At 40.3% G+C, this 26,169-nt stretch overlaps 1 protein-coding gene across 10 annotated transcripts in view; it reads right to left on the reverse strand.

Annotated features, from left to right (window-relative positions):
• SAMD3 (sterile alpha motif domain containing 3) overlaps nt 1-26,169 on the reverse strand; it is a 218,034-nt gene that overhangs the window by 57,222 nt on the left and 134,643 nt on the right. For 5 of the 10 annotated variants that reach the window (XM_054492704.2, XM_054492703.2, XM_054492706.2 and 2 more), the window contains 5 exons: nt 21,071-21,190; nt 14,959-15,004; nt 13,598-13,697; nt 12,737-12,926; nt 7,909-8,028 (listed from right to left, as the gene is read on the reverse strand). In XM_054492704.2, coding sequence (XP_054348679.2) covers nt 7,909-8,028; nt 12,737-12,926; nt 13,598-13,676 — 389 coding nt within the window. In that variant the 5' untranslated portion in view covers nt 13,677-13,697; nt 14,959-15,004; nt 21,071-21,190. The remainder of the gene's footprint in view (nt 1-7,908; nt 8,029-12,736; nt 12,927-13,597; nt 13,698-14,958; nt 15,005-21,070; nt 21,191-26,169) is intronic. The other 5 variants (XM_063666586.1, XM_054492711.2, XM_054492712.2 and 2 more) reach the window with 2 other exon arrangements.

Here is a 26,169-nt window from a genome sequence, read left to right on the forward strand (position 1 = left end):
AAGAATCAGTTTAGGACATTGGTATTTTTCCTGTAATCCACTAGGTGAATTTAATGTGCAAAGTTAAGAGATGCTTAGCATGGCATAGAAGTCCCCTCCTTACCTCTCTAACAGAATCTCACCATTTACAGCAACTCCATTTTCTCTGCCTCTATCACATTCCAAAAAGAATCCAAACAGAATCCTCCATGCTATTTCAGGTGTTCGTACCCTTGCACATACTGTGAATGTCCTTTTCTTCTCCTGCTTCATTTTCCTTAAGATAAACTTCGAATCATCTTTCAAAATCCTCCTTCAGTGTTTGTGAAGCCTTTCCCCAGAGGTCTTCGCCACGCTTACTTCCCAAAAAGTCTTATTTCGCCCTCTCTCTGTGTTACTTCTCCATTTCTCTTTTGGCATATTTTTCTGTGTTGCAGGTACTCGCTTACATATCTGTCTTGCTTACCCGACTCTGAATTCCCCAAGGAAAGGAATAAAGTGTCCATCCCCAACCCCATGTCTACATAGTACCTAGCCCATGGGGTATAGTCAGTAATTTGGACTGAACAAAAGAAAAACAGATTAGAAATCAAGATTAGTTTGGACATCTCTAAAGACTTAATAATACTGTCCACAGATATCTTCCCCTGACAGAAAGTTTGGCTCTAGCTCAAAGCCAATATTCCTCACTTCATTAGGGTCTCTGCTCAAATATCACCTAGTCAAAGTTGAAAGGACTTCCCTGAGAACCCCATCTGAAACAGAACCCTCCTGTACATTGACACATACATGTACACACACACACTGCTCACTCTCTATCCCCGCTCCCGCTTTTTTGCATCACTGGTCTTCATAGCATTTAAGCAAATTTATAACCTAATGTTATATTTATTTATCTATTTTTCTCCTTACATTAGAAGGTGAGCTCTGCAAAGTGGGAGGCTTGGTCAGTTTTTCCCTACTGTATTCCCAATACCTACAACAGTGTCTCACACGTAGTAAGCACTCAGTAATTATTTACATATTGAATGAATGGATGAATCCTGATTTAGGTAAGGAATCTTTAAATAAGTATTTCCTGAGGTGTTTTGTTGTAATGTTAATAGATGTTACACAAAGAGAATCCTGGGTTACACAAAGTTAAGTGGGTTTTTTTGTTTGTTTGTTTTTACTATAGGACTCCTCAAAGCCTACATTAGTACATTACTGTACGCTGGAAATCTCTAATCAAGGAATAGAGTTAGTATGTAATATTTCCACAACACAGAACCTTTAGGCATGAGGTTCTACACAGGAAAGTGGTACAAAATTATGGGATCTTGCATTTCCCTTTCAGATCCTTGCTCCACTGCCCTGGGACTCAGGATCTAAACGTGTCAATTCAACACCTGTGTGGTCTTTGATGCCCCCCTCTCAGCGGTGACTGGGCTTCTCTAATCAGATTCTTGAAACTTCCCTCTTCACCTCATTGTACATATTGGTTCATAGACCTTGTTTCTGTTTTGTTTTCTACGGCAACAACCGACTGGTGTCCCAGGCCTTTTGGGAGGCCTGAAGCATACGCTCCCCTTGCCTGGAGCCCTGAGTCCTGGGAAGGCTTCCAGACACTGCTGGCCTACCTGCACTTCCTAGAGCTGCTTCTGCTTTGGGACCATTTGTTAGAATCGAGAGCAGAATTTTTTCAAATCTCTTTGGACCCTATGTCTTAGCGACTGCCCAGACAAGAACAACAATAGGTAAAACTAATGAACTCCTAAGCTTTTTTTCATAAATTAATTCATTCTTCTATTTATTTTACAGATAAGAAAAGTGAGACCTAGTAAGGTTATATAACTTGTCCAAGGTTACTCAGCTGGTAAATGACAGAGCTAGGGTTTAAAACTAAACTCAAATACTTGCCTATCCTCATCTCCAGACTTACCAACCCTGGTTATTAGCAGGGTTGATACCCTGGACTAATACCTATACTTACTGCTGTCCCAGACCATCTGCCTTTTAGCTCTATGATTGAATCACCATGAGTGACAATGGATCTCAAGGTATTGCATCTCACCCCCATGTCTTCCTACAAGGCTCTTTCATTATCTATTGTGGTTACATATATTTCAATTAAGAAGATCCCACAGAAAATGCTTAATACATCTGTTCCTTCATGCAGTGAACATTGTTGATCACCTGTGTCAGGAACTGCACAGAGGAGTAAGACTGGTTCCTCTCATCCTTCCCCCACCCAGAGCTCTTGGCCTATAGAGGACCAAGGAATTGAGGAGTAGGAATTGAGAAGACAAATCACACATCTAACTGGAACCTGCATTAATGAACCCATAACTAGGCTGGCACACTTCATTGCAGCTTCCCTTTATTACACACTGGTATTGGATGCACACACAACTGTATGGCCCCTTGCCTGCACTACCTGTGTGGAAGAGCCTGCAAACAATGCATCAAATATGTTGAAAATCCATTGACATTTGCCTTAATCACTGAGCATAGGCAGAAGGATTAGCTTATTCTACACCATTTCATTGCAGTGGCCAGACCGAAAAAAAAAAGTTTGTAATTAAAATAATTTTTAAATATGCATGAAACCATGACTAATTTATAATTATATCCAAAAGCGGAAGCAAAACATCTAGACACATATATTTAAAGTTCAAGTGAGAAGCCTTTAAAGTAACATTTAGGAAGCCTCTACCTGTTTACCTACTTTCATGCCTTATTAGCTACTAAAAGAGAGGTGAACAGTTTCAAATAGGGTAGACAAAAAAACAAAGAATAACACTGCAAAAAAAGCTCTTCCCAAAAAATCACCAGCACATGATGAAGATGGGACCTATTAATTCCTCCTTCCAGAGAGCGCATTTAAGCAATTCAGTAAAGAGCACAGTATCTTCATGACTAGCCTGGGCAACGTGTTGAAACCCTCTGTCTACAAAAAATACAAAAATTAGCTGGGTGTGGCAGCGCATGCCTGCAGTGAGGAGACTGAGGTGGGAGGACTGTTTGAGCCTGGGAAGTGGAGATTGCAATGAGCTGAGATAGCGCCACTGCACCCCAGGCTGGGTGACAGAACGAGACCCTATCTCAAAAAAAAAAAAAAAAAGGCACAGTATCTGCTGTCCCTGGAGAAAACTGCAATGTGCCACAGCACTCTAGCATTTCCTTGGACACCCAATTCACCCACTGGAACACACACCTCATTTTCACTACTATTAGAATCATTCCAAGAGCCAGAGTAGGTGAATTTCAAGGCCTTTTTTTTTTTTGTCAGCACACAATCAGGATGGAATGAATATGTTCATTTCAGGGAACAGAGGAAAAAAATATCACAAGAATAGTAACTGCCACCTTGTGAGGTGTGGTAACAGCTGCCAGGTGCTTTGATATGTTCTATCATTGGGACCTCACAGGACTACATATTGAGGTGCAGGAGACATGGTTCAGAGACCACTTGTTGGACAAGTGGAGGAGTCAGGATTTGAACCCAATGTGTGAGACTCCAAAAGCTGGCACTTGTTTCCCACCTCTCTCTACCTCTTGAAAAAGGCTGGCTTCAAGAAAGCCATGTAGCCAAATATCTTCGGATTTCAAGCCTGTTATGGAGGAATGGCTTATAGACCCCTGGAGTTTGGCTCTGTAAAAAAAAAAAAAATTAGTATATGGATTGTATTAAAAGATCTAAAAAAATTGATGTTATTCAAACATTTATCCCTTCCTATGAAAGTGTATTCAGTCTTTCATTGGCTCATACATCCCAAGTTCTATTTTATTTTATTTTATTTTTTGGGACAGAGTCTCACTATGTCACCTAGGCTGGAGTGCAATGGAGTGATCTCAGCTCACTGCAACCTCTGCCTCCTGGGTTCAAGTGATTCTACTGCCTCAGCCTCTGAAGTATCTGGGATTACAGGTACATGACACCATGCCAGGCTAATTTTTATATTTTTAGTAGAGACGGAGTTTTACCATGTTGGCCAGACTGCTCTCAAACTCCTGACCTCAGGTGATCCACCCACCTCAGCCTCCCAAAGTGCTGGGATTACAGGCATAAGCCACCATGCCCAGCCCCAAGTTCCATTTTAAAGCTCCTATTAAGCCTCTATGTGCGAGGAGCCAAGCTAAATGCTGGGTTTACAACAGCAAGAAAAAACATGGTCATTGTCCTTGAAGCACTTACAGTCTAATGAGAGAATACAAACTTTAAAGTTATCAATTTCATTAGCTAGTTTACAGTCAAGCACGAGATAAGTAGATGATACTATACACAGAGGAAGGGCTCCGTGCCTGGCCTGGAATGTCACCAGAGGCTTTCTATAGAAGGATGTTGAGCAGAGGAAGGGAACCACACACCATGACGCGAAAATCATACAGTAAGCCCTTAAGCAACAACTGTTGACTGAATAGTGCCCTAGGCAGAGGGGCAGGAGAAAGGGACCAAGAGTGGCTCCAACACTTTGGCTCACAGGGTTGGATGGTGGGAGCCAACATCTGAGATAGGACATTGGAGTGGAGAGAATCTTCTGCCCCATTTCAGCCCACAGCCCTGGATAAAGGGCAGGGCCATAGGGGAAATATTTAAAATAGACACTTCACCCTGTCTTTATGGGCCCCTCATCCCACACAGCTGATTGCCCAGGAGGGGACACCTGATTCACGCTGGGCCCATGAACAAAGCAACACTGAAAGACAGAGTCAGTTGGCTGGGAGGACCCGAGCTGTTTATAGGGAGCATTTCCTTTGGAGTTGGTACTAGGGCAAGGCAGTTGTATGCCAGGTAGTTTGAGGGGAGCAGAACAGCCAGAAGTAGTATGATAAATCTATCCTTGTAGGGAGAAGCAAGGAAATGAGGCTGACTAGACAGGGAAGCAGAATGGAGACACAGACAACCTGTGAGAAAAGCAGGGACCACTTCACTGACTGGCTTTCCAGCACCTGTTTCTTCATGCTCGGGAACTTACTTGTTCTGCCCTTGGATGCTGGGAAATGCTTTTCTCACAATAAACTCCCTTTGTCTTTACTGTGAGTGGATTTTTGTTTCTTACTGCCAAATACATATTAAGGCAGGAAAGATAAGTTTACTTTTTGAAACATTAATTCTAAGGTGCGGTATGCAGAGATGGGCAGCTGGTGGTAAATAGATAAGTAAAGGGCTTAGGAGAGACTTTATGACCAGAGATAAAGATAGGGGCGTGCCACTTCTAGTTTCCAAACCCTTCTATTTCTCTCAATTTCTTAGCCAGTCCTATTTTTCTCCTCCCCCTTGCCAGGTGCTATGAAGAATGTGAGATGCCATTAAGCGTGGGGCTGTTTCCTTGATGAGCCATGTGAAAACAATTGGAATAATAACCCTGCCTAGCCAGTATCACAGGAGCATGATGAGGACCAAATGTCAGAGGGCTTAGAAAGGATAAAAGACAGCCTGGGCAACACAACGAGCTCTCATTTCTACAAATCATTAGAAAATTGGCTGGGCCTGGTAGTGCACACCTGTGGGCTCAGCTACTCCAAAGGCTAAGGCGGGAGGATTTCCGGAGCCTAGAAGGTCAAGGCTGCAGTGAGCCCTGATTGCATCACTGCACTCCAGCCTGGGTGATAGAGTGAGACCCCATCTCATCAAAAAGAAAAGAAAAGAAAAGACCTACAGGTATAGAAGGTTGCATCCTCATTTGCTGTGTCAAGTAGGCAGAGAAAAACGCCCTAAGGAAAGTAGGAATACCTCCAGGAGCAGGGCTGGAGAAATGGCTGTACACCTAGTGCCCTCTGTGCGCTTCCACTATGCTTGGAACTTGCCAGGCATTATCTATTCTTAATGCTCAAAACAACACCATGAGAAAGTATCACTACTATTTCCATTTTGCAGATGAGGATACAGAGACACAGTGCTACTAGGGTAGGTAGCAATGGGGCTAATCACTGTTCTCCCCAACTCTACCCACACTTCCACAGTTATAGACATGTGGACTGGCTGCATTTAGCAGCTTCCTCTTGGAAGGGGTAGTTGAGAGCTCGTGGCTTACTACATGCACGTGGAGCCAATCACGGGAAAGCTCTAGGAATCAACCAGCACCCATGAGCGGGAAGGAGGGGAATGAAGCCACCTTGCAAATGAATTTCCACTTTCTGAATCATAGTTCAATCCAGGAAGACCAAGGCAATGGATTTTGCACCTAGGACATACCCTTCCACCTTCTTGGTCGCCACCCCAAACAAGAGTCAGTGGGACTTAACACTGGGAGATCTTGAGGCAGTGAAGCTGTGGAGCTGGAGGTGGGGTCCAAGGTTGAAGAGAGGGAAAAAGAGCGGAGAGGAGAGCCCAGAGCCAAAGCCCATTTGCAAGAGCTCCTCATCAAAGGTGCTGCTCTTCTCTGCACTCATAGGGCTTCTGGGGCCTTGCAGGCCTGAGTCCAAGGCTGTTGCCCTCAGTCCCCTGAGCTCTCATGCTGAGGGTGGCTAGGTCCTGTGCTGAGGCAACAACAGCCCACTTGGAAAAAATAGTTAGAAATCCTTTGACTGCTCTAAATCTCGGTTGTACTCATTTACAAAAAGGAGAGAATAATGCCCACCCACCTTGCAGTACTGCTCTGTGGGCAAAATGAGCTGATAGTGTAAAGGGGTTGTGAAAACTGAAGGACCACATCCTTGCTTGGCTATTGCCCGATTATTCTTTCTGTGCAAGGTGACAGCCTCTCTTTTCAATGAACTACGTTTAAGGCATTGCATTTGCTTGTTAGTGACTGGAGGCAATATGTAATATGAGTTATGGATGCATGGATTGCCTGGGTAGGATGGCCGTGAAATGCTGTAGGACAGGGGTTCTTAACTCTCAGGCCACAGACTGGTTCATGGCCTGTTAGGAAACAAGTCACACAGCAGGAGGTGAGCAGCGGGTGAGCGAGCAAAGCTTCGTCTATATTTATAGCCACTCCCCATCACTGGCATTACCACCTGAGCTCTGCCTCCTGAGAGATCAGTGGCAGCATTAGATTCTCATAGGAGTGCAAACCCTACTGTGAACTGTGCATGTGAAGGATCTAGGTTGAGCACTCCTTATGAGAATCTAATGTCTGATGATCTGTCACTGTCTCCCATCACCCCCAGATGGGACTGTCTAGTTGCAGAAAAATAAGCTCAGGGCCCTCACTGATTCTACATTATGGTGAGTTGTATAATTATTTCATTATATATTAGAATATAATAATAGAAATAAAGCACGCAATAAATGGAATGTGCTTGACTCATCCTAAATCCATCCCCCCGACCCCTGTCCTTGGAAAAATTGTCTACCATGAAATCAGTCCCTGGTGTCAAAAAGGTTGGGAACCGCTATTCTAGGGGATGCCATGACCTCTGTATCACATCTTACCTATGACCATCTCAGCACCAAATCCTACGTGTGGTTCTCTAAGTCTACAGTTTTTCCTTTGTTCAGTTGTAATCCATATATTGAAATATACACTATGTAAAACCCAGTATAGGAACATAGAGAAAATGTTTACTAAAATAACTGGAATATAAAGCAAATGCTTACCTGCCTCTATCGGGAGAGTCAAGTTAAAGCAACAACTACAAAATTCAAAACAAAAACTCCGCCAAGGGATATTCTATAGAACATTATTCATTGAATAAATTCCATCTTTGTGACTGCTGCCAATCACCTTGAAGAGTTTATGACAGAGAAATCCTCTTTTTCCTTAAGAATGTATACTTGAAAGATGTATACTATCATTCTAAAACTTCACTTTTCCAACACAAAAACCAGAAAATTTAATCTTCATCTTTTACCAAATATCTTTATCGCTGGATAAAAATATATTCCCTTCCAGGAAAACAAAAAGTTTCAAATTAGAAATACATCTAAATATATGAAACCTTGTCAAAAACAAATATAGAAGAATGTTATTTGGCTTTAAACTGTCTTAAAGTTGGTACCCCCACCTCTGTTTCAATACTCTTTGGTCAATTAGTCCATTATCAAGGTTTTCAGCTGGATAGAAAGATGGCATCTGCTCCCCATGGTTGGCTGGACTGGAGGATTCTTCATCCCTGTAACTAAGAAAGAAGAGGTGGGTCAGGCACTATTCAAGAGGTGATATGACCATTGATCTCACAGCAGCTCTGAGGGTCACAACAGCCCAGAGTAAACATCATGGTCTGTGTCCACTTCCCAGTTCCACATTAGACCCAAGACTAAGAGAATGGAAAGAAGGCCCCTCTGGCGTCATCTAATTCAGTGGTTCCTACGTGCCAGCAGGCAGACTGATGCCAGTTCATAATGCTGTTTTCACCAATCTATCCTATTTTTAAATGGCATTAAGACAATACCTTCCTTTATGAAATGATGGTGATCGTAGAATGTATCTTTTTTAGCTAATATTCTTGTTGGCAAAATTAAATGGTAAACTCTGCCAGATCCCTACTCTGCTCTCTGCCATTTTGGGAGACATTTTATTATCTGTGAAACCTCAGGATCTTAGAAACATACTCCGCTAGCTCCCTTATTTTCCAAGTAATGCGACTGAAGCCTAGAAGGCAAAGCAACTCCTGGTGAGCTACTCAGTAGCAGTGCCAGGATTTGAACTCAGTTTTTCACCTTCCTGACCGATGATTTTTCTACCAGTTTCAACAAGAACAACAACAAAAAGCAACTGCAAATATGCCCACCTATTTCACATCCCCATCATTTGCTGAGGTATCAACAGGATACTAAATAGCCTGCCCAGATGTGGCCTATGCATCCTTTTCAAAATAACATGTCAGGCTGGGTGTGGTGGCTCAACATCTGTAATCCCAGCATTTTGGGAGGCCGAGGCGGGTGGATCACCTGAGGTCAGGAGTTTGAGGCCAGCCCGGCCAACATGACAAGAGCCTGTCTCTACTGAAAACACAAAAATTAGCTGGACGTGGTAGCAGGTGCCTGTAATCTCAGCTACTTGGGAGACTGAGGCGGGAGAATCACTTGAACCTGGGAGGCAGAGGTTGCAGTGAGCTGAGATCATGCCATTGCACTCCAGCCTGGGCGACAAGAGTGAAACTCCATCAAAAAAAAAAAATGCCAGGTATAAACCAAAAATAAAATTCTAAGGCCGCCAACCATTTGAATGGACTCCTCCTCTCAGCTAAAGGCATTCCAAAATTAACCTGAAAAACTAATTCAGGCCATGATGGGAAGGGAAGGTTGAACATGCCTCATTATACCCTCCTCCCTTTTAGAATTCAGGAAAAGGTGACCAGCATTAACATCAACACAGACCTTAAGTCTAATAAGAAACATTTATGGGCAAGCCATGGTAGCTCACACCTGTAATCCCAGCACTTTGGGAGGCCGAGGCAGGTGGATCATGATGTCAGGAGATTAAGACCATCCTGGCTAATATGGCGAAACCCTGTCTCTACTAATAATACAAAAAATTAGCCGGGCATGGTGGCATGTGCCTATAGTCCCAGCTACTCAGGAGGCTGAGGCAGGAGAATTGCTTGAACCTGGGAGGCAGAGGTTGCAGTGAGCCGAGACAGCACCACTGTATTCCAGCCTGGGTGACAAAGCAAGACTCCATCTGAAACAAAAAAGAGAAACATTTATGATCTATTCTCTCTGAAGCCTGCTACCTGGAGGCTTCATCCGCATGAGAAAATCTTAGTCGCCACAACCCCTTATCATAACCCAGACATTCCTTTCTATTGATAATAATTCTTTCAATCAATTGCCAATCAGATTTTTTTTTTTTTTTTTTGAGACAGAGTCTCACTCTGTCACCTAGGCTGGAGTGCAGTGGTACGATCTTAGCTCACTGCAACCTCTGCCTCCCAGGTTCAAGCAATTCTCCTGCCTCAGCCTCCCGAGTAGCTAGGATTATAGGCACCCGCCACTAGGCCTGGCTAATTTTTGTATTTTTAGTAGAGATGGGGTTTTACCATGTTGGTCAGGCTGATCTCAAACTCCTGACCTCAACTGATCTGCCCGCCTTGGCCTCCCAAAGTGCTGGCATTACAGGCATAACCCACCACGCCAAGCTGCCAATCAGAAAAATTTAAAATCTACCTGTGACCTAGAAGCCCCAGCTTTGAGTTGTCCTGCCCTTCCAGTTCAAACCAATGTAAATCTTACACTGATTGATGTCTTATGTCTCCCTAAAATGTATAAAAGCAAGCTGTACCTGACTACATTGGACACATGTCATCAGGACCTCCTGAAGCTGTGTCATGGACGGATCCTTAACCTTAGCAAAATAAACTTTCTAAATTGATTGAGACCTGTCTCACAGACTTTTGGGTTCACACAGGCAACCACTAGCCATTAAAGGGAATCTGTACTCAAATGGAAACCTATCTGCTATCTCAGATCTAGAATGCCATCACAGACTCTTTAGAAGGGACCTAAGGTAACACTTATTCTACCTACTTCATTTTACAGTTGAAGAAGCTAAAACTAAAAGGGGTCAGACAAATTTCCAAGGCTAGATGAGGGGCTAATATCATAACAGGGGGTTAAAATCAGGTGTCTTGATAGCTAGCTTCAGGGTTCTTCCGTACACCAACTTTCCTATCTTTTTAAAACACCCTCTAAGGGGGTTTAATTAAACAGCATATTCTCATGCCTCTTTCTACTATCATTCTCACTTGATGATTGTCAAGTGACAACATATAATAAATACATTTGACAATAAGCAAATACAACCAACAAGGATTTTAATCAAATATAAAGCAATAAGTATTCTCTTCTCACATGCAATTGTAATTCTGCACCAGAATAATTTAATCTAAATACAAGATAAACAAATCCCTAAGGTGAGTCAGCTGCTTATGGGTACAGTGCAAAGTCCCCACTCATAAACCCCCAGACAAACAGTGGTCCCAGTCTTGGCCATGTTGGAAACTAGTTAACCCAATTAACAAAGTTTCATACTTAACACAGGACTATTTTAGTCTAGGAGAAAAAGGACAGATTTGCTCAAAGACCATGATACTCCTAACATCAGTGTGAATTAAAGAGGAGGTAAGTACCATATTACTTTTCACAATGTACGGATGAAGAAATGAGAATGCCAACATTTAATATAATCAATCCAAGTCAGTAGTAGAACCAGGAAGGAAGCCCAGGTTTCCTGGCAGTCCAACCAGTTCTCTTTTACTTGAGAACATTATAAACTGATTTGCAGTGGAAACAAGACTGCCTGTTTTCTTCTAATCTGTGCCTAAGGCAATTTCAAGATTCCACTCAATGGAAGAGAACTTCCAGCTCAAAAGTCCTACTCATCCCAAAATGCAAGGAAATTACTTCGATCTCTCTTTCAGGTTTCTATCCTTCCTTTGCTGGGAAGGAGTAAAAGCTTGCAATGGGAACTTCATCAAAAGTTACATGTTCAAGAGTGTCCTCTTTTACATAGATATGCCAAAACAATGTTTAGAAATCCTTCAAATAAATCGGTTAGGGGCCGGGTGAAGCAGCTCTTGCCTGTAATCCCAGCGCTTTAGGAGGCTGAGGTGGGAGGATGGCTTGAGGCCAGGAGTTGGAGACCAGCCTGGGCAACATAGTGAAACCACCATTTGTTTAAAAAATAAAAATAAAAATAAATTAGCCAGGCATGGTGTTGAGTGCCTGTGATCCCAACTACTTGGGAGGCAGAAGCAGGAGGATTGCTTGAGCCCAGGAATTCGAAGCTGCAGTGAGCTATGATCCTGCCACAGCACTCCAGCCTGGGGGTCAGACTGAGACCCATCTCTAAAAAACACAAAAAGCTTTTTTTAAAAAAAATCAATTAGTAGAATTTCCATTCCAGCTCTATACCATCCCTTCAAGGCCACCTATTCCCCTCCATGTCCCAAATATTCAAATATTCTAGAAATAAACTTGCTTATGTCAGGTCTCTACCATTATATTATTTATCAAGGAGAAAGAGAAATCTCTATTATTACCACTCTAATCTCAAAAAATTAAAGTAAAAACATAGAATAGATTTTATCAATCATCAAAGTCTTTAAAATTTATTTAATCTTAGAAACCCTTCAAAAAAATCTTGAAAATGGAAAAATCAAATCAGAATGGCCGAAATGATCCCAGGGCATAGATGGATGTGTATAATGAAATTTTTAATCTTATAAATCCTGTTTATCATTTCTTTTCATTGCAGAAGTCAGTGATTAAAAAACAAACAAAACCGTCCCCAAACTTCAGAGCTTTTATCTGCCACCACCAATTTTTCTACATAATTTTTTGGGGTGTTTCATTGTGTTCATTATTAAAAGGACACTCTTAAAAAGTTAGAAAACTCTTGTGACAATAACGTGTTTAGCAAATTACATTGTAAAGGCATCTAGAGAAGAGTATAAATTCATTACTCTAAGAAATCCTAGGAAAATAAATAAATAGATTAATAAATAAATAGTTTTGGGAAAAGCAAAGAAGCAATCAAGATGCCTTTCCCAAACTCTGATTTTAAAACCAGAGCTTCAGGATCCCCTTTCTCCTTGTGTTACATATCTATTTCACCTGCTTGTTCCACAGCATTTTATATAGAAACTCCTTGCTAATAGGACTTCCCTAATGATTGGAATCAGTGTTTAAAAAATGGTGAATAAAAACGTTTCCTGATTCTTAAAATTTTACAGTGCCCTTTGCTCAAATATTCGAAATACTGTACATACAATCTAGCTGAAAACGGTCACAGTTTTCAGAGGGCTTTAAACCCAAACGTCATGCTCTAGCCATCATTGGGAAAGCTTGGGAAAAAAAAATAAGGCCATTTATGAACATACTCACTCTCGAGCTGCTTCTGTTTGCATGACCAGGGCTGCCTCTTTGGGGTTTTCTGGGGACTTCAGTCCTTGAGTGTTCTGCTTGTATTTTTTAATTAAATTCATCAGAACAGCCTGGTGCCCAATTTTCTTTACCAGTTGCTGAACCATCCGATCATTAAGTGCAAGAAGAGCGGCCCCACTTACTTCTTCCTCTGGGAAAAAGAAAAAAAGTTAGTTTCTACATGACTTTCCGACAAAACACAGGCATTCTGAAGAGGCAAAATTACCTCTAGTGATAAAAGGATCATCTAAACTTGTCCCCTGCCATTATAAATTTATCCATATTTTTGACAAAGATAAAACTCCAATGTTGCATAATTCCAAATCAATGCCTACTCCTAAGAAAGTACCAGAACATGGAATCACAATAAAAACTTATTATTTCCACATTAACACCCTTCTCATTCTAATTCTCTCTAACTGGTATTGTTTTTGTAAGGAAAAAAAATCTTAGGAAATTATTCTTTGTAATAGCTCCTAGCCGGTATTCAACCTTATAAACCCAACAGTACACAAAATACATACTGTATTACTTAAGAACAAAAGCAATATTAAATGCATATATCAAATATGTATTTTAAGTGACCCGTAAGACTTTATTTTATTTGAGTTCTTGAAATATTATATTCTCTTGTGGACGTTACTTTCAAGTGGAAACTCTGCTACAGTCCATGAAGAAATGAAAAGTTCTCTACTGCGGCAATGCCACATCCACATTTACATGCACACAGACATTTGGCAACAAAAGTAATTTTCAGTAACAGAGGACATCAGAATATCTAGGTTGCTCAATTAAAATTTTTGGAAAGCATAAACAACTCACCTTGAAATCTATGAACTAGCTCTCCTAAATTTTTCTCCACCAACCAACTGCAGACCTGCTCAACTGACCAGGTTTCCATTGCTGTCTCCTGTAAATACACCTGTAGAGCAAAAGGTCAGAGAATTCTCCAGCTTTTCTTTCTGATTGTGCCTTAATTTTTTTTAACAGTCAGCCCCTTCCTTTGCTAGACTCCTTTATACTCTCAATGTTAAGCTTTTTTAAAATTACTATTTTTACAATGTACATTTAAAAATTGCTAACAAAACACACACTCACTTTAAAAATAAAGACCTGATTTAAACCTATTTCCTAGTATTTCATTTCTCAAATTTCTTCACCTTCTCCTACTTTTTTTCCACAGGCATCCCTAAGCTTTACTAACAGACAGCCAGAGACATACAATGGTACCCAATCCTGTACCATTAACACCCAGGTTTCTTCACAAAGAAAAGAAAGGTGTGAAATTCACCACTACCAGGCTCCTCAGGAAGTGGTTGACATTTACAGAAGGGGTGAGCAGGGGAGGAAGGGAGGAAGGATCAGATAAAAGCCTGACAGAGATACTTAGTAAACCGAGACTGGTTAACCCCTTGCTTGTCCTAGCTAGGAGAAGGAGATTGTAACTTGCTGCTTCTCATTGTTTTCCTTTAGCAAGGAGAGGAAGTAGGGCCCAAATTTCTCAGGAGAATCTGAATATTTCTGTCCTTCCTTCCAATACAATTCTTACATATCCCTCTGAGTTCTAGAACTTTACTGGACACTGTTATGATTGGTAAGATAACTAGGATAAACTACCACACTGATTGAAAACTTTTTACTTAATTGGGTAGATTCAAAATTGGAAAATAATTATTTATGTTAATAATTATTGTGAAAGAAGCATAGGCAAAGTTTGCAAGATATATTCTTTAACTATTTCAGTTATTTTTGCATGCCACTTGTCTCCAACCACTTAGAAAACTTAAAACTATTTCCCTAAGGAAGCTTATTCCTTGTTTTTGTAATTCAATCCAAAGGACCTCTGATGGACTTGGAGACAGGGTGGGGTGGGGGGGCACTGAAATAAATTTAAAACGTTTTAACCTTTTATCTTTACTTGGCAATTTCAAATCTCAATCTAAATGATATAGATTTACTTGTACATTAAGATACTGACTATTCTATAAAGACCAAGGAAAAAGCTACTCTTGGAGAAATGGAATCATTAGGAAAGATTAAAATGGTTGTTAGTCGTGAATTTAAATTTTATTGATGGAAGTTTTAAATGGAACTATTGTTGTATTTTTCATTTTTGTATATTTAAATAAGTTACAATTACCAACATCATAGTTAGAATAGTGGAAAAGGGGAAACAGGTTTACCTTGCATATGTGACAAGCTGGAAAGATAGTCTTCAAGAATCATTTCCTAGAAAACAAGTAGACTTCAAAGTATTAAGCCCCATAATCATAAGTATTCACAAACACCAACTTGAAAAATTGAAAACAAGGGTTAAATATAGAAGAACATCTTTCTGAATTTCAGCAGTGGATTTAATTTGCTATGACAAACAGTAGCCATAGAACTCCTCCCCAGGCTAAGCAGCAATAGCAGGGTGTGAAAAGTCATTATTTGCGAGACTCTGGTGTAAATTAAAAATCACACCTTTCTGTCACACTTCTGGCTTCCTTGCGAAGATTAGGACTTAGTGAAAAAATAGAAAATAAAGAGAAAATAAAACAATTCTTTAAACTCGAAGATAAAAAGGTATGCAGAGCAGAAGATCTGCCTTGTAGTCATCGATGGATAAAAGGAAATTTGAAGATAAAATGAGTACTTGGAAATGATCACGTATTTTTAAATTTGCAGATTTTTACCACAATTCTACTTCTGGGAAAAACAAAACAGGTTAAATTATAACATCATACAAACATAATAAAATAAAAAGGCATATAGTTTTTGCCTAGTAGCTTTTCTGGAGAGTTAATAAAACAATATCACTGGCTAGACAATGTAACATCTTTGAGTAGTAACTTTACAACTTCTTCTCACATAAATAATGGATATATTATTTATGATCTTCTATACCATGAAGGCATAAACTATATATCAAATGAGAAAAGATATATCTGGTAGCTTTATTCTGAGCTTCAGAAACATCTGAAAATATTTCAAAATGTGAAGGCAAGCATTATCTCTAAATAGTTGAAGGCACAATAATTTTTAAGAAGAATTAATAATACATTATGTATGAATGCTCCTGCTAAACCATTCTCATTATTTGATTGAATTATAAATCAAGAAAATAAATTTGTATTAAATATTAAAGGGCTTCATCTAACTAAAGCCAAGAAGAGGTAAGACTTCAGCTAAAGCAGCCTAAATATGGGCAAGCTTTATTTAATAAATTTGTTAAAACTACAAAGGAAGATAATAGGGTCACCTGCTGTGAACGTGATTTATAATCTTCAAGTGACAATCTAACATATAAAACATCAGATAAAACATACAAAACATTCAACCACAAAAGAGCACTTTTTAAGAAAATGTGAAAACTTTTTGTCATCTTTCTTTCTATTTGCATTTTTAGCTTTATTCCTCTGAAGTCCAAAAGCTGAGACAACAAAAGATTCCTAAAAGTTTTGCTGGCAGCATATGCCCTCTTCTGGATCAATACCTCATTCTGCCCTGAGAAAAAGTATCTCCTACCATGGCTGAACTTGAAGGGACAAACAATTTATCACAAATCAGTTCCAGGCCGGGCGTGTAAAAAAGAAGGAAAATTGAGGTACAAAAATAAGGATGTGGCTGTCACATAAAACAAGGTCTGGGCAATTCTCTTGGGTAGCAGTCTCGCTACCATGGGAGGTGATAGTGTTGTAGGACTCTCTCTTTAGTTCAGCTAAGAGCTGGGTTCTTGTCACGCAGCCGTGAAATATTAGGCTCACAGACACTTTGAAGGGTCAGAAAAATGGAATTTATTAGGCGAAAAGGAAAAAAAGTAGAAACAGTGGCTCGCAGCAGAGCGAGAGTCCTGCTAGTATATGCTGCTCGCCTCACAGATTGAATTCCAAGTTCCCACACCAGAATAAGAGGGGCCAGGTCCTCCTCACTGCAGACCGCGTGAACTTCCGTGGCTCCACCCCATTCTCTCAGTGCGCAGGCTGTCGGAGGTTCTCCGGGGATCTCTTTATACTCAGGTGTCTCAATAGCAGCATGGTGTTCCAATGGAACATAACATCTCATCCACTATGGCCTGATGATATTCTTCCAACCATCACCAGACCACATGAAATAAAAACTGAAATATTCAACTCAAATACTTTGCATATGTTAGTCACCAAGATGTTTACTGCCTAGATAGATAGCCCAAAGCGGGGTGGATGATGATACACTAAAGAAGTTAGAAGCCTTACTAAGAAGATATGATACACAGATAAGCAGAATATGATATACAGCCAATCATGGTGGATGCTTTAGAAAGCACTCTGGGGCTGGATTTTCCCACAGTGTCCTGGAAGTGAATGGATCTTGATTTGGAACCTAAATACTGGACATAGTTTAGATAGCAAAGAAGCTGGAGAAAGCAGGATCAATATAACGAACTCAAAGTAAAAAACCAGAAATAAACGAGTCATGTTTTGGAACCTCAGGGAGGACCATGCTGCCTGGAATAGGAACCACATGGTAAGCAACCACAGGAGACAGGGTCTGAAGATGGCAGAAAGGCTTAGAATGTTAAGAGTTTATAGATATGCTTAAGCTTGGGAGAGTCACTGAACTGAAAGTATGTTCTATGCTTTGGAAAGATTATTTAGGCAGCTGAGTCAAATAAATGACAGAAAAGCATTCTTTCTTGAAGCAAATTGTGTATGAGATGCAAGGGCTTAGCCTTTACTAAACATTCATAAGTGCACTAGTTTTCCTTCGTTTTAGGAAACATAGATATTTAGAACAAAACTATTAATTTTTTTCATACATCATGGTCTGAAAGGGAGTGACATCTACAAAGCTAGCAGACACCAAGCAGGTGAAACACACCAAAAGGGGCTGTCTCTATCCATTATGCTAAACCATATGAAACAGCCATCTTTTTTTTAATTATAAGGATTTATTTTTATTTTATTTTTTAAAAATTTTTATTTCCATAGGTTATTGGGGAACAGGTGGTGTTTGGTTACCTGTGTAAGTTCTTTAGTGGTGGTTTGTGAGATTTTGGTGCACACATCACTGGAGCAGTATTCACTGCACCAAATTTGTAGTCTTTTGTCCCTCACCCTTTTCCCCACCTTTTCCCGAGTCCCCAGAGTCCATTGTGTCATTCCTATGACTTTTCATCCTCATAGCTTAGCTCCCACTTATGAGTGACAACATATGATATTTGGTTTTCCATTCCTGAGTTACTTCACTTAGAATAATAGTCTCCAGTCTCATCCAGGTCACTGCAAATGCCATTAATTCATTCCTTTTTATGGTTGAGTAGTATTCTATCGTATATATACCGTAGTTTCTTTATCTACTTGTTGATTGATGGGGTTTGGGGTTGGTTCCACATTTTTGCAATTGAGAACTGTGCTGAAACAGCCGTTTTTGTACATACAAGAATTCAAGATCAGTAATTTCCTATGGCTTAAGTTATTAAAATCTTACTTTTATAAAAATTAGTGTCTCCATTGGTTCTTTTTATCTAGCAAGACTTATCAGAGTTGTCTGTAATTCACAACACCTCCAATAAATTTGAAGGAAAAAGTGGTGAGCACAGTCATAGTAACTTCAATTTCATATTTTTACATTTTTTTTCTTTTTTCTTTTTTTTTGAGATGGAGTCTCGCTCTGTCGTCCAGGCTGGAGTGCAGTGGCACGATCTTGGCTCATTGCAACCTCCACCTCCCGGATTCAAGCCTTTCTTTTGCCTCAGCCTCCTGAGTAGCTGGGATTACAGGCGCATGCCATCATGCCAGGCTAATTTTTGTGTATTTAGTGGAAATGGGGTTTCACCATGTTGGCCAGGTTGGTCTCGAACTGCTGACCTTGTGATCCACCCGCCTTGGCCTCCCAAAGTGCTGGGATTACAGGTGTGAGGCACTAGCCCGACCAAATTTTACATTTTCAAAGAAACTAAAGAGCCACTTATCTGGGAGGTTTAGTTAAATTAATGAACAAAAATAGCAATGAGCCAGAGTCCCAGAACTTTGGAACTTTTGAGTCACAAACACCCTGGTGTTTTGGCCTTTGAGTCAAACTTACGGTTTATCCCTGCTTCTGCCTCGTTGAAAGCCAAAGCTTATGGTTCAGCAACACAGATTACAATCCTGGCAGAGATGGTAACTGTGAACTGTGCTATTGAATTTTATCAAAAGCTGGATGTGTGACTGAGAAGTCTTGATAGTTTGAAGATGTCATTTCCCTCAGAATTAATTTATAAATTCCAATTAATATACATACGTAGTTATATGTTTTACTTACTGTGAGGCTAGTTTTCATGTGGAAGAATAAATAGGTAAAAAGAACGAAAAATGCTTGACAAAAGGACTTGCACTTCCAGATGTTAAAAAGTGTTATGCTATTAACAGCATGGTACTGGAGGAAAAGAGAACAGATATTGAAACAGAATAGAAACTTAGAAACAGAAATATTCATATGGAAGTACTGAAAATATCTTTTTTTTTGATAGTCTTGCTCTGTCGCCCAGGCTGGAATGCAGTGGCGCGATCTCGGCTCACTGCAAGCTCTGTCTCCCAGGTTCATGCCATTCTCCTGCCTCAGCCTCCCGAGTAGCTGGGACTACAGGTGCCCGCCACCACGCCCGGCTAATTTTTTTGTGTTTTTAGTAGAGATGGGGTTTCACTGTGTTAGCCAGGATGGTCTCGATCTCCTGACCTTGTGATCTGCCCACCTTGGCCTCCCAAAGTGCTGGGATTACAGGCATGAGCCACCACGCCCGGCCAGTGAAAAGATCTTTAAAATTGGTGACAAAGAAGGGATTAGTCAATATATTTTGTTGGGATAATGCCTCATAACACCTACACAATAAATTCCTCAGATAAGTTAAATATGTAAATATGAAAAATTAAAAAAGTTTAAAATAATCTAAGATTACATAATAGAAATAAAGTATTGATAGATTTAACTAAAAAGGAAAAACGCATGTGTACACATATATATTACAGTGGACCATGGAACGACACAGGGGTTGGGACTGTGTCGCTGACTCCACTACGCAGTTGAAAATTTGCATGTAACTTTTGACTACCCCCAAACTTAACTACTAACAGCCAACTATTGATCAGAAACTTAACTGATAATATACACATTTAACACATATTTTGTATGTTATATGTATTATATACAGTACTGTTACAATAAAATGAGTTAGAGAAAAGAAAATGTTATAAAGCAAATAACAAGGAAGAGAAAACATATTTACTATTTATTATGTGGAAGTGGATCATCATAAAGATCTTCATACTCATTGTCTCGAGGTGAGTAGGCTGAGGAGGAGGAGGAGGAGGAAGAGGAGAGTTGGTCTTGCTGTCTCAGGGGTGGCAGACGCAGAAGAAAATGTGCATGTAAGTGGACCTGAGAGGTTCCAACACTTGTTGTTCAAGGGTCAACTCTATAATTCATAAAACCAACTAAAAAATTAATATACCAGTAGAAAAAAATAGGAATAGGTAACTCTTGAACAAAATTTTAAACCAGTATCTGAAAAATCTACATTATTTGTAATAAAAATAATTAAATACCATCTTCATTTATTCCATTGGAAAATGTGAAAATTAGCAAGAGTGCAAGGTCAAATGTTCTGTTACACACTGCTAAGGGGAGTATAAAGTGGCACAGCTTGCCCTGTCATATTATTCCCATTTTATAGATGGAAGTCCTGGAGTTTACAGGGTAACTTGCCTAAGGTTCCTTTGCTTGTAAAGGTAAAAGTGATTTGAATCCAATCTATCCAACTTTAAAGGGTACTAATGCAAGCCAAAAACATTAAAAATATTTCTACATTCTGACCCCAAAAGAGCATTTCTAAGAATGTGCCTAAAGACATTAACAGAAATGAACACAAAGGTGTGCCATAGCAAAGGTCAGAATAGCAAAGAAATTGGACAGACAAAATTTCCAGCAATAGGAATTGGCCAATTAATGACAGTATTTTATATTTAAAATAAAATACTATGTAGTATCTAAAAATTGTATCTAGAAAAATACAATGTAGAGAGAAACAGTCATGGATATGGTTAACTGAAAATAGATTTAAAATAGTATGATTCAGTTTTGTGGAAAGAATAAAATAAAAGTAGAATGAAATGCTTGGTTACACAAAGACTGGGAAAGCATGTACTAGAAGGCAGAAGTGGCAATCTCTGTTTGGAGGAATTAATGTTTTTTGTTTGTAATCTGCTACTTTTAAATTTTTCTCAATGAAAGAATTTTATCTTAATATCAGAAAAGTTAGAGTTTTATAGAGAGAAGGTAAAAAGTGATATTTACAGATTATTGCTGGAGAGGCTTTTGGTCCATCTCTTACAGATGAGAAGATCAAAGGAGAGAGCACCCCTCCTCCCCAGGCAAATCCGATCAGTGGATGTGGTTCTGGTTCCTTTGTTTTATCTGAAAAATGGAAGATATCACCTAAAAATCTGGAATCTTGGTTTCTCTTGAAAAATCAAAAGTTCTGGTGATACTGGGTTCATATTTCTGAATGGCAGCAACTGAGTAGTGGCTGCCCCATTGAAAGACAGCAAGACTGGGAGCCTCACAGTACACAGGAAGCATAAGTTAAGTTTGAAACAGGATGGAACTCAGACAGCTAACGTTTGCACCTCTCAAAGGAAGAAGATTCTGACAAGTGTGACAAATACCCACGTTTGTACATATATGTTTACAATAACATATCTTTGACTACATTTAATTCTTCCTTAGTCACCTTTGTTAAGCTCCTAGAAGAAATAACACTAACCAGAAAAAAAATTTGCTGTATCAATCTTAAGGCAGATATAATAATAATGTATTAGAATTTAAACATTGAATTCAAAGTCAAGGACTCAAAGCTTTGTATCTCAGAAGGTTCTAGTGTCTTGAGGCTTCATTTTCTTTGTAGCTACATCATTGAACTAAAATGCACAAACCTTTATTTAGCAGAGACATTGGCTGAATGTAATTCCTGTTACATAGCTCAGTGTGTACGTGATAGTGCAGGTGACAGGTGAACGTTTTATAGCTCTGAGCAGTGGCAAGAACTTACATTATTAAAATATTACAGCTATTAAACTTTTTTTTGGAGCTACTCATTTGTTAGAACACATGAAAGATGATTTCTGTATCCATCTATATTGCTCAGCTGGTAGAGTCAAGCTGGGCTCTCTTAATCTGTTACACTAAGTGCTGGTCTGACTTTGTAGACCTCTTCAGGAAGAAGAGGACACAAGGTAGTGGATCTCACTACCTTGGATCTCACACACTAATTCAGTGTGACTCAAAGTGAAACTTGGAAACACCCTTGCAGGGCATGCGATGAGTGTGAATCGCTTCTTCGGTGCCCTGCAGCTCAAACCCCTAGAGGGAGCATGCAGATGGGCAGGTCATGGGGAGCGCGGGCTCCAAACCCACGGCAGCACCTAGGGTTGAGTGTTTACGGCTCCCAAAGCCCCAGTGGGAGTGTGTTACAGTGCAGTCTTTCAGCTTAGCCATCCGCAGGTGGCTTGTGTTAATCAGCTCAGTTAGATCCTCTGCCTTATCGCAAGGACAGAGGGCTTTCTGTATCCCAAGGTTCTTGCCTTAATATACCAGAAAAATTGAATCACATGTGGGCTTGGAGAATGAGTGCACGATTTTATTGAACGGTGGAAGTAGCTCTCAGCAGTTGGATGGGATCCACAAGGGGAATGGAATGGGAAGGCGGTCTTCCCCTGGAGTCAGGCCGCTCAGTGGCCTGACTCTCCTCCAACCACCCTCAGCCAAATTCTACGTGGTCCACATCGTACTGCTGTCGATGGTCTGCCAGTCTGTCAGTGTATTCTGCCAGTGTGTTGACATCCAGCCGCTTGTGTCTGTGCCCGCTAGGGTCTCAGGGTTTTTATAGGCACAGGATGGGGGTGTGGCGGGCCAGGGTGATTTTCGAAAATGCAACATTTGGGCATGAAAACAGGAGTGCCTGTCCTCACTCACGTCCATGGGTACAGACCTGAGAGTGGAGCCCTAGCCAGGGACCCCACTCTTCTCTACCCAGCATTTCCCTGCCTGCCTCCCGTATCAAAAGCACAGATGGGAGGTGTGGAGACAAAAAAAGGCATAGGACCCTGTGTTTCTCATGAGTGACAAATGCTCATGCTTCTGCCAGTCCTAGGTTCATGTGAGGACAGGCCAGAATGTTTAAACTTTTGTTTATACAAAAGCACTCTATTTATTTATTATTATTTATTTTTTTTTTTTTTGAGATGGAGTCTCCCTTTGTCACCCAGGCTGGAGTGCAGTGGCACAATCTCAGCTCACTGCAACTTCCACCTCCTGAGTTTAAGCAATTCTCCTGCCTCAGCCTCCTGAGTAGCTGGGACTACAGGCACGTGCCACCACGCCCAGCTAAGTTTTTGTATTTTTAGTACAGACGGGGTTTCACTGTGTTAGACAGGATGGTCTCGATCTCCTGACCTCATGATCCGCCCGCCTCAGCCTCCCAAAGTGCTGGGATTACAGGCATGAGTCGCCATGCCCAGCCCGAAGCACTGTTTTTAGAGTTGGCCCAAAAGGTAAAATTCATACCAATTGGTAGGCTATAGTCCATTATTAAATATGAGTCTGTGTGTTTGAATTTATGTGTATGTATGTGTGTTGTGTGTGTGTCTGTGTGTGTGTTAGAGAGAGATAAAGAGAGACAGACAGAGACAGAGAGCAGTACTGAGCAAGAGAGTGAGTGAGCATGGGGAGGAAAGTAAGGAGGAGAGGAAAAGGTTATGTGAATGATAACAAGTAAAAAATAATGTTACCGAAACACCAGGGGTTCAGTTTAGGTCCTGCTATTTGCTGCACAGAAAGCCAATGACTGAGACAACAGGTATTGCCAAGGAAGAAGGCTTTAATCAGGTGCTGCAGTCCAGGAGATGGGAGCTCAGTCTCAAATCCATCTTCCTGATCAACTAAAATTAGAGGTTTATATAGCAGAGAAGAAATGTTAAATATGTATGGGAAAACAGGAATGTGGAAGGAGTAAGGGAGCAATTACAATGAATGAGAGGCTGGTATCTCATTGTCTGGATCTGGTGAGTTTCAAGCTATAAAACCAGAAGGGTTAATTTCTATGTTTAAGAAAAACTGTCTATGGGACTACTGGATCAGTTTCAGTAAGATAGGCATATTAGAAATAAAGACTGTAAGGATTATAATAACATATAGCTTTCCTCTTTAGATTGTTCCACGGTAAACTTATTTTTAAAAATCCTTACATTCCAATCTTAACTGCTGCCTACTCACTTCTACCATTCTTTGATTACATTTGGGAACAAATGTGGCACACTAAGATAAAGGTGAGAGTAGTTGGAAGAAGAGGAAAAAAATTTATTCATATATTAGGTCATCCAAAAAGCTTAAGATATGAGAACAGTCAGTATTTCTATAACCAGGCCAAAAACTAACTTGTCATTTCAAACTCCTTGGCATTTGGAAGCTTGAAAAATGCTTGCCTTGGCACTTATTCCTGGTAAAGTGCTAAGGAGAGATGCCTAAGGAAATTGAGGGGTCAGCCTGATGTTGGCTTAATCCTGGCTCCATTGTCTTTTGATCACATCACCTTTCTTATCTAATTGATTTGATCACTTGTTGAGTTATCTCCTCCAGTTGTTCTCTTCCTGGTACAGTTTTCTATCCACTGTTGCAGAAGTATCTGCGGTAATTCATGACAGCACCGGTTTTCCCAGGAAGGGGTATTAGTGAAGCTGTCATTCTGCCTTTCTGGAGGGCCTGATAGGCAGACTGGAGCTTGAGGTGTTATTGAAGGGTGCAGAGGTTGCTGCTGATCCCCTGTGTTTCTCTCTGTTGAACTCAGAATTCAGAATTTTATTTTTAAAAATGTATTTTCCAACTTACCTAATATAAGAGCAAGGGGTGTACTTCATGAAAATATTGATTCCTAAGCCCTTTCTTAGAAGATTCTGATTCAGGTGGGTGGAGTGAGTTCCTATAGTATTTCTAATCATTGCCATTGATTCTTATGATCAGCCAAGTTTGAGGAGCAATTGAAAGATTTATTATGATTTATTTCCAATGTACAGAGCCCTATAGGTCAAAGTTCGCACACCATCCCCAAATGTCATTATGCACAAATTATACCTTTGAGAAATTTGTATAACACTTTATAAAAATAATTATGAGGGGCCGGGCACCATGGCTCACGCCTGTAACCCCAGCACTTTGGGAGGCCGAGGCAGGCAGATAACCTGAGGTCAGGAGTTCAAGACCAGCCTGGCCAACATGGTGAAACCCCGCCTCTACTAAAAATAAGCTGGGCATGGTGGCGGGCACCTGTAATCCCACCTACTGTCAGTGTAGCTTTTCTGTAGGCAGGAGAATCGCTTGAACCTGGGAAGCGGAGGTTGCAGTGAGCCGAGATCATACCATTGCACTCCAGCCTGGGCGATAAGAGCGAAACTTCATCTCAAAAAAAAAAAAAAATTATTTACATCACTGAAATTAAAGTAGTAACATTGCGTTTACAAGGATTTTTCATAAAGCTAAGGATGTACAATAAATACAGTAATCTGATATTTTTTACATTTAAATAAATTGTGCAAAATATACATAATGTAAAGTTTACCGTCTTAACCCTTTTTGAGGGTACAATTCAGTGACAATAAGTATATTCACATTATTGTGCAACCATCACTATTATCCATTTCCAGAACATTTTCATCATCCCCAAAATGAAACTCTGTACCCATGGAACAATAACTCCCATATTCACCCTGCAGCCCTAGTCCCTGGTAACCATTATTTTGCTTTCTATCTCCATGAATTTGACGATTTTAGGTATGCCATGTAAGTGGAATCATACAATATTTGTTTTTTTGGATCTGGATTATTTCTCTCAGTATAATGTTTCCAAGGTTCATTCATATAGCTTGTGTGAGAATCGCCTTCATTTTTAAGGCTGAGTAATATTCCATTTGATGTATATACCACATTTTGTTTATCCATTCACTTGACAGTGGACATTTGGGCTTTTTCAATCTTTTGACTATTTTGAATAATGCTGATAAGAACACAGGGGTGTGCAAATAGCTGCTCAAGTCTCTGCTTTAGTGGTCTGCTTTTGATAGTTCAAAAAATCAGAGGAATCTTGCCAGGCACGGTGGCTCATGCCTGTAATCCCAGAACTTTGGGAGGCCAAGGTGGGTGGATTGCTTGAGGCCAGGGGTTCAAGGCCAGCCTGGCCAACATGGTGAAACCTCATCTCTACCAGAAATACATACATTAGCCGGGCATGGTGGCATGTGCCTATAGTTCCAGTTACTTGGGAGGCTGAAGCAGGAGAATCCCTTGAACCTGGGTAGGCAGAGGTTGCAGTGAGCCAAGATTGTGCCACCACACTCCAGCCTGTG

The sequence above is a fragment of the Pongo pygmaeus genome, chromosome 5, assembly GCF_028885625.2.
Source record: "Pongo pygmaeus isolate AG05252 chromosome 5, NHGRI_mPonPyg2-v2.0_pri, whole genome shotgun sequence".
NCBI classification, from domain to species: domain Eukaryota; kingdom Metazoa; phylum Chordata; class Mammalia; order Primates; family Hominidae; genus Pongo; species Pongo pygmaeus.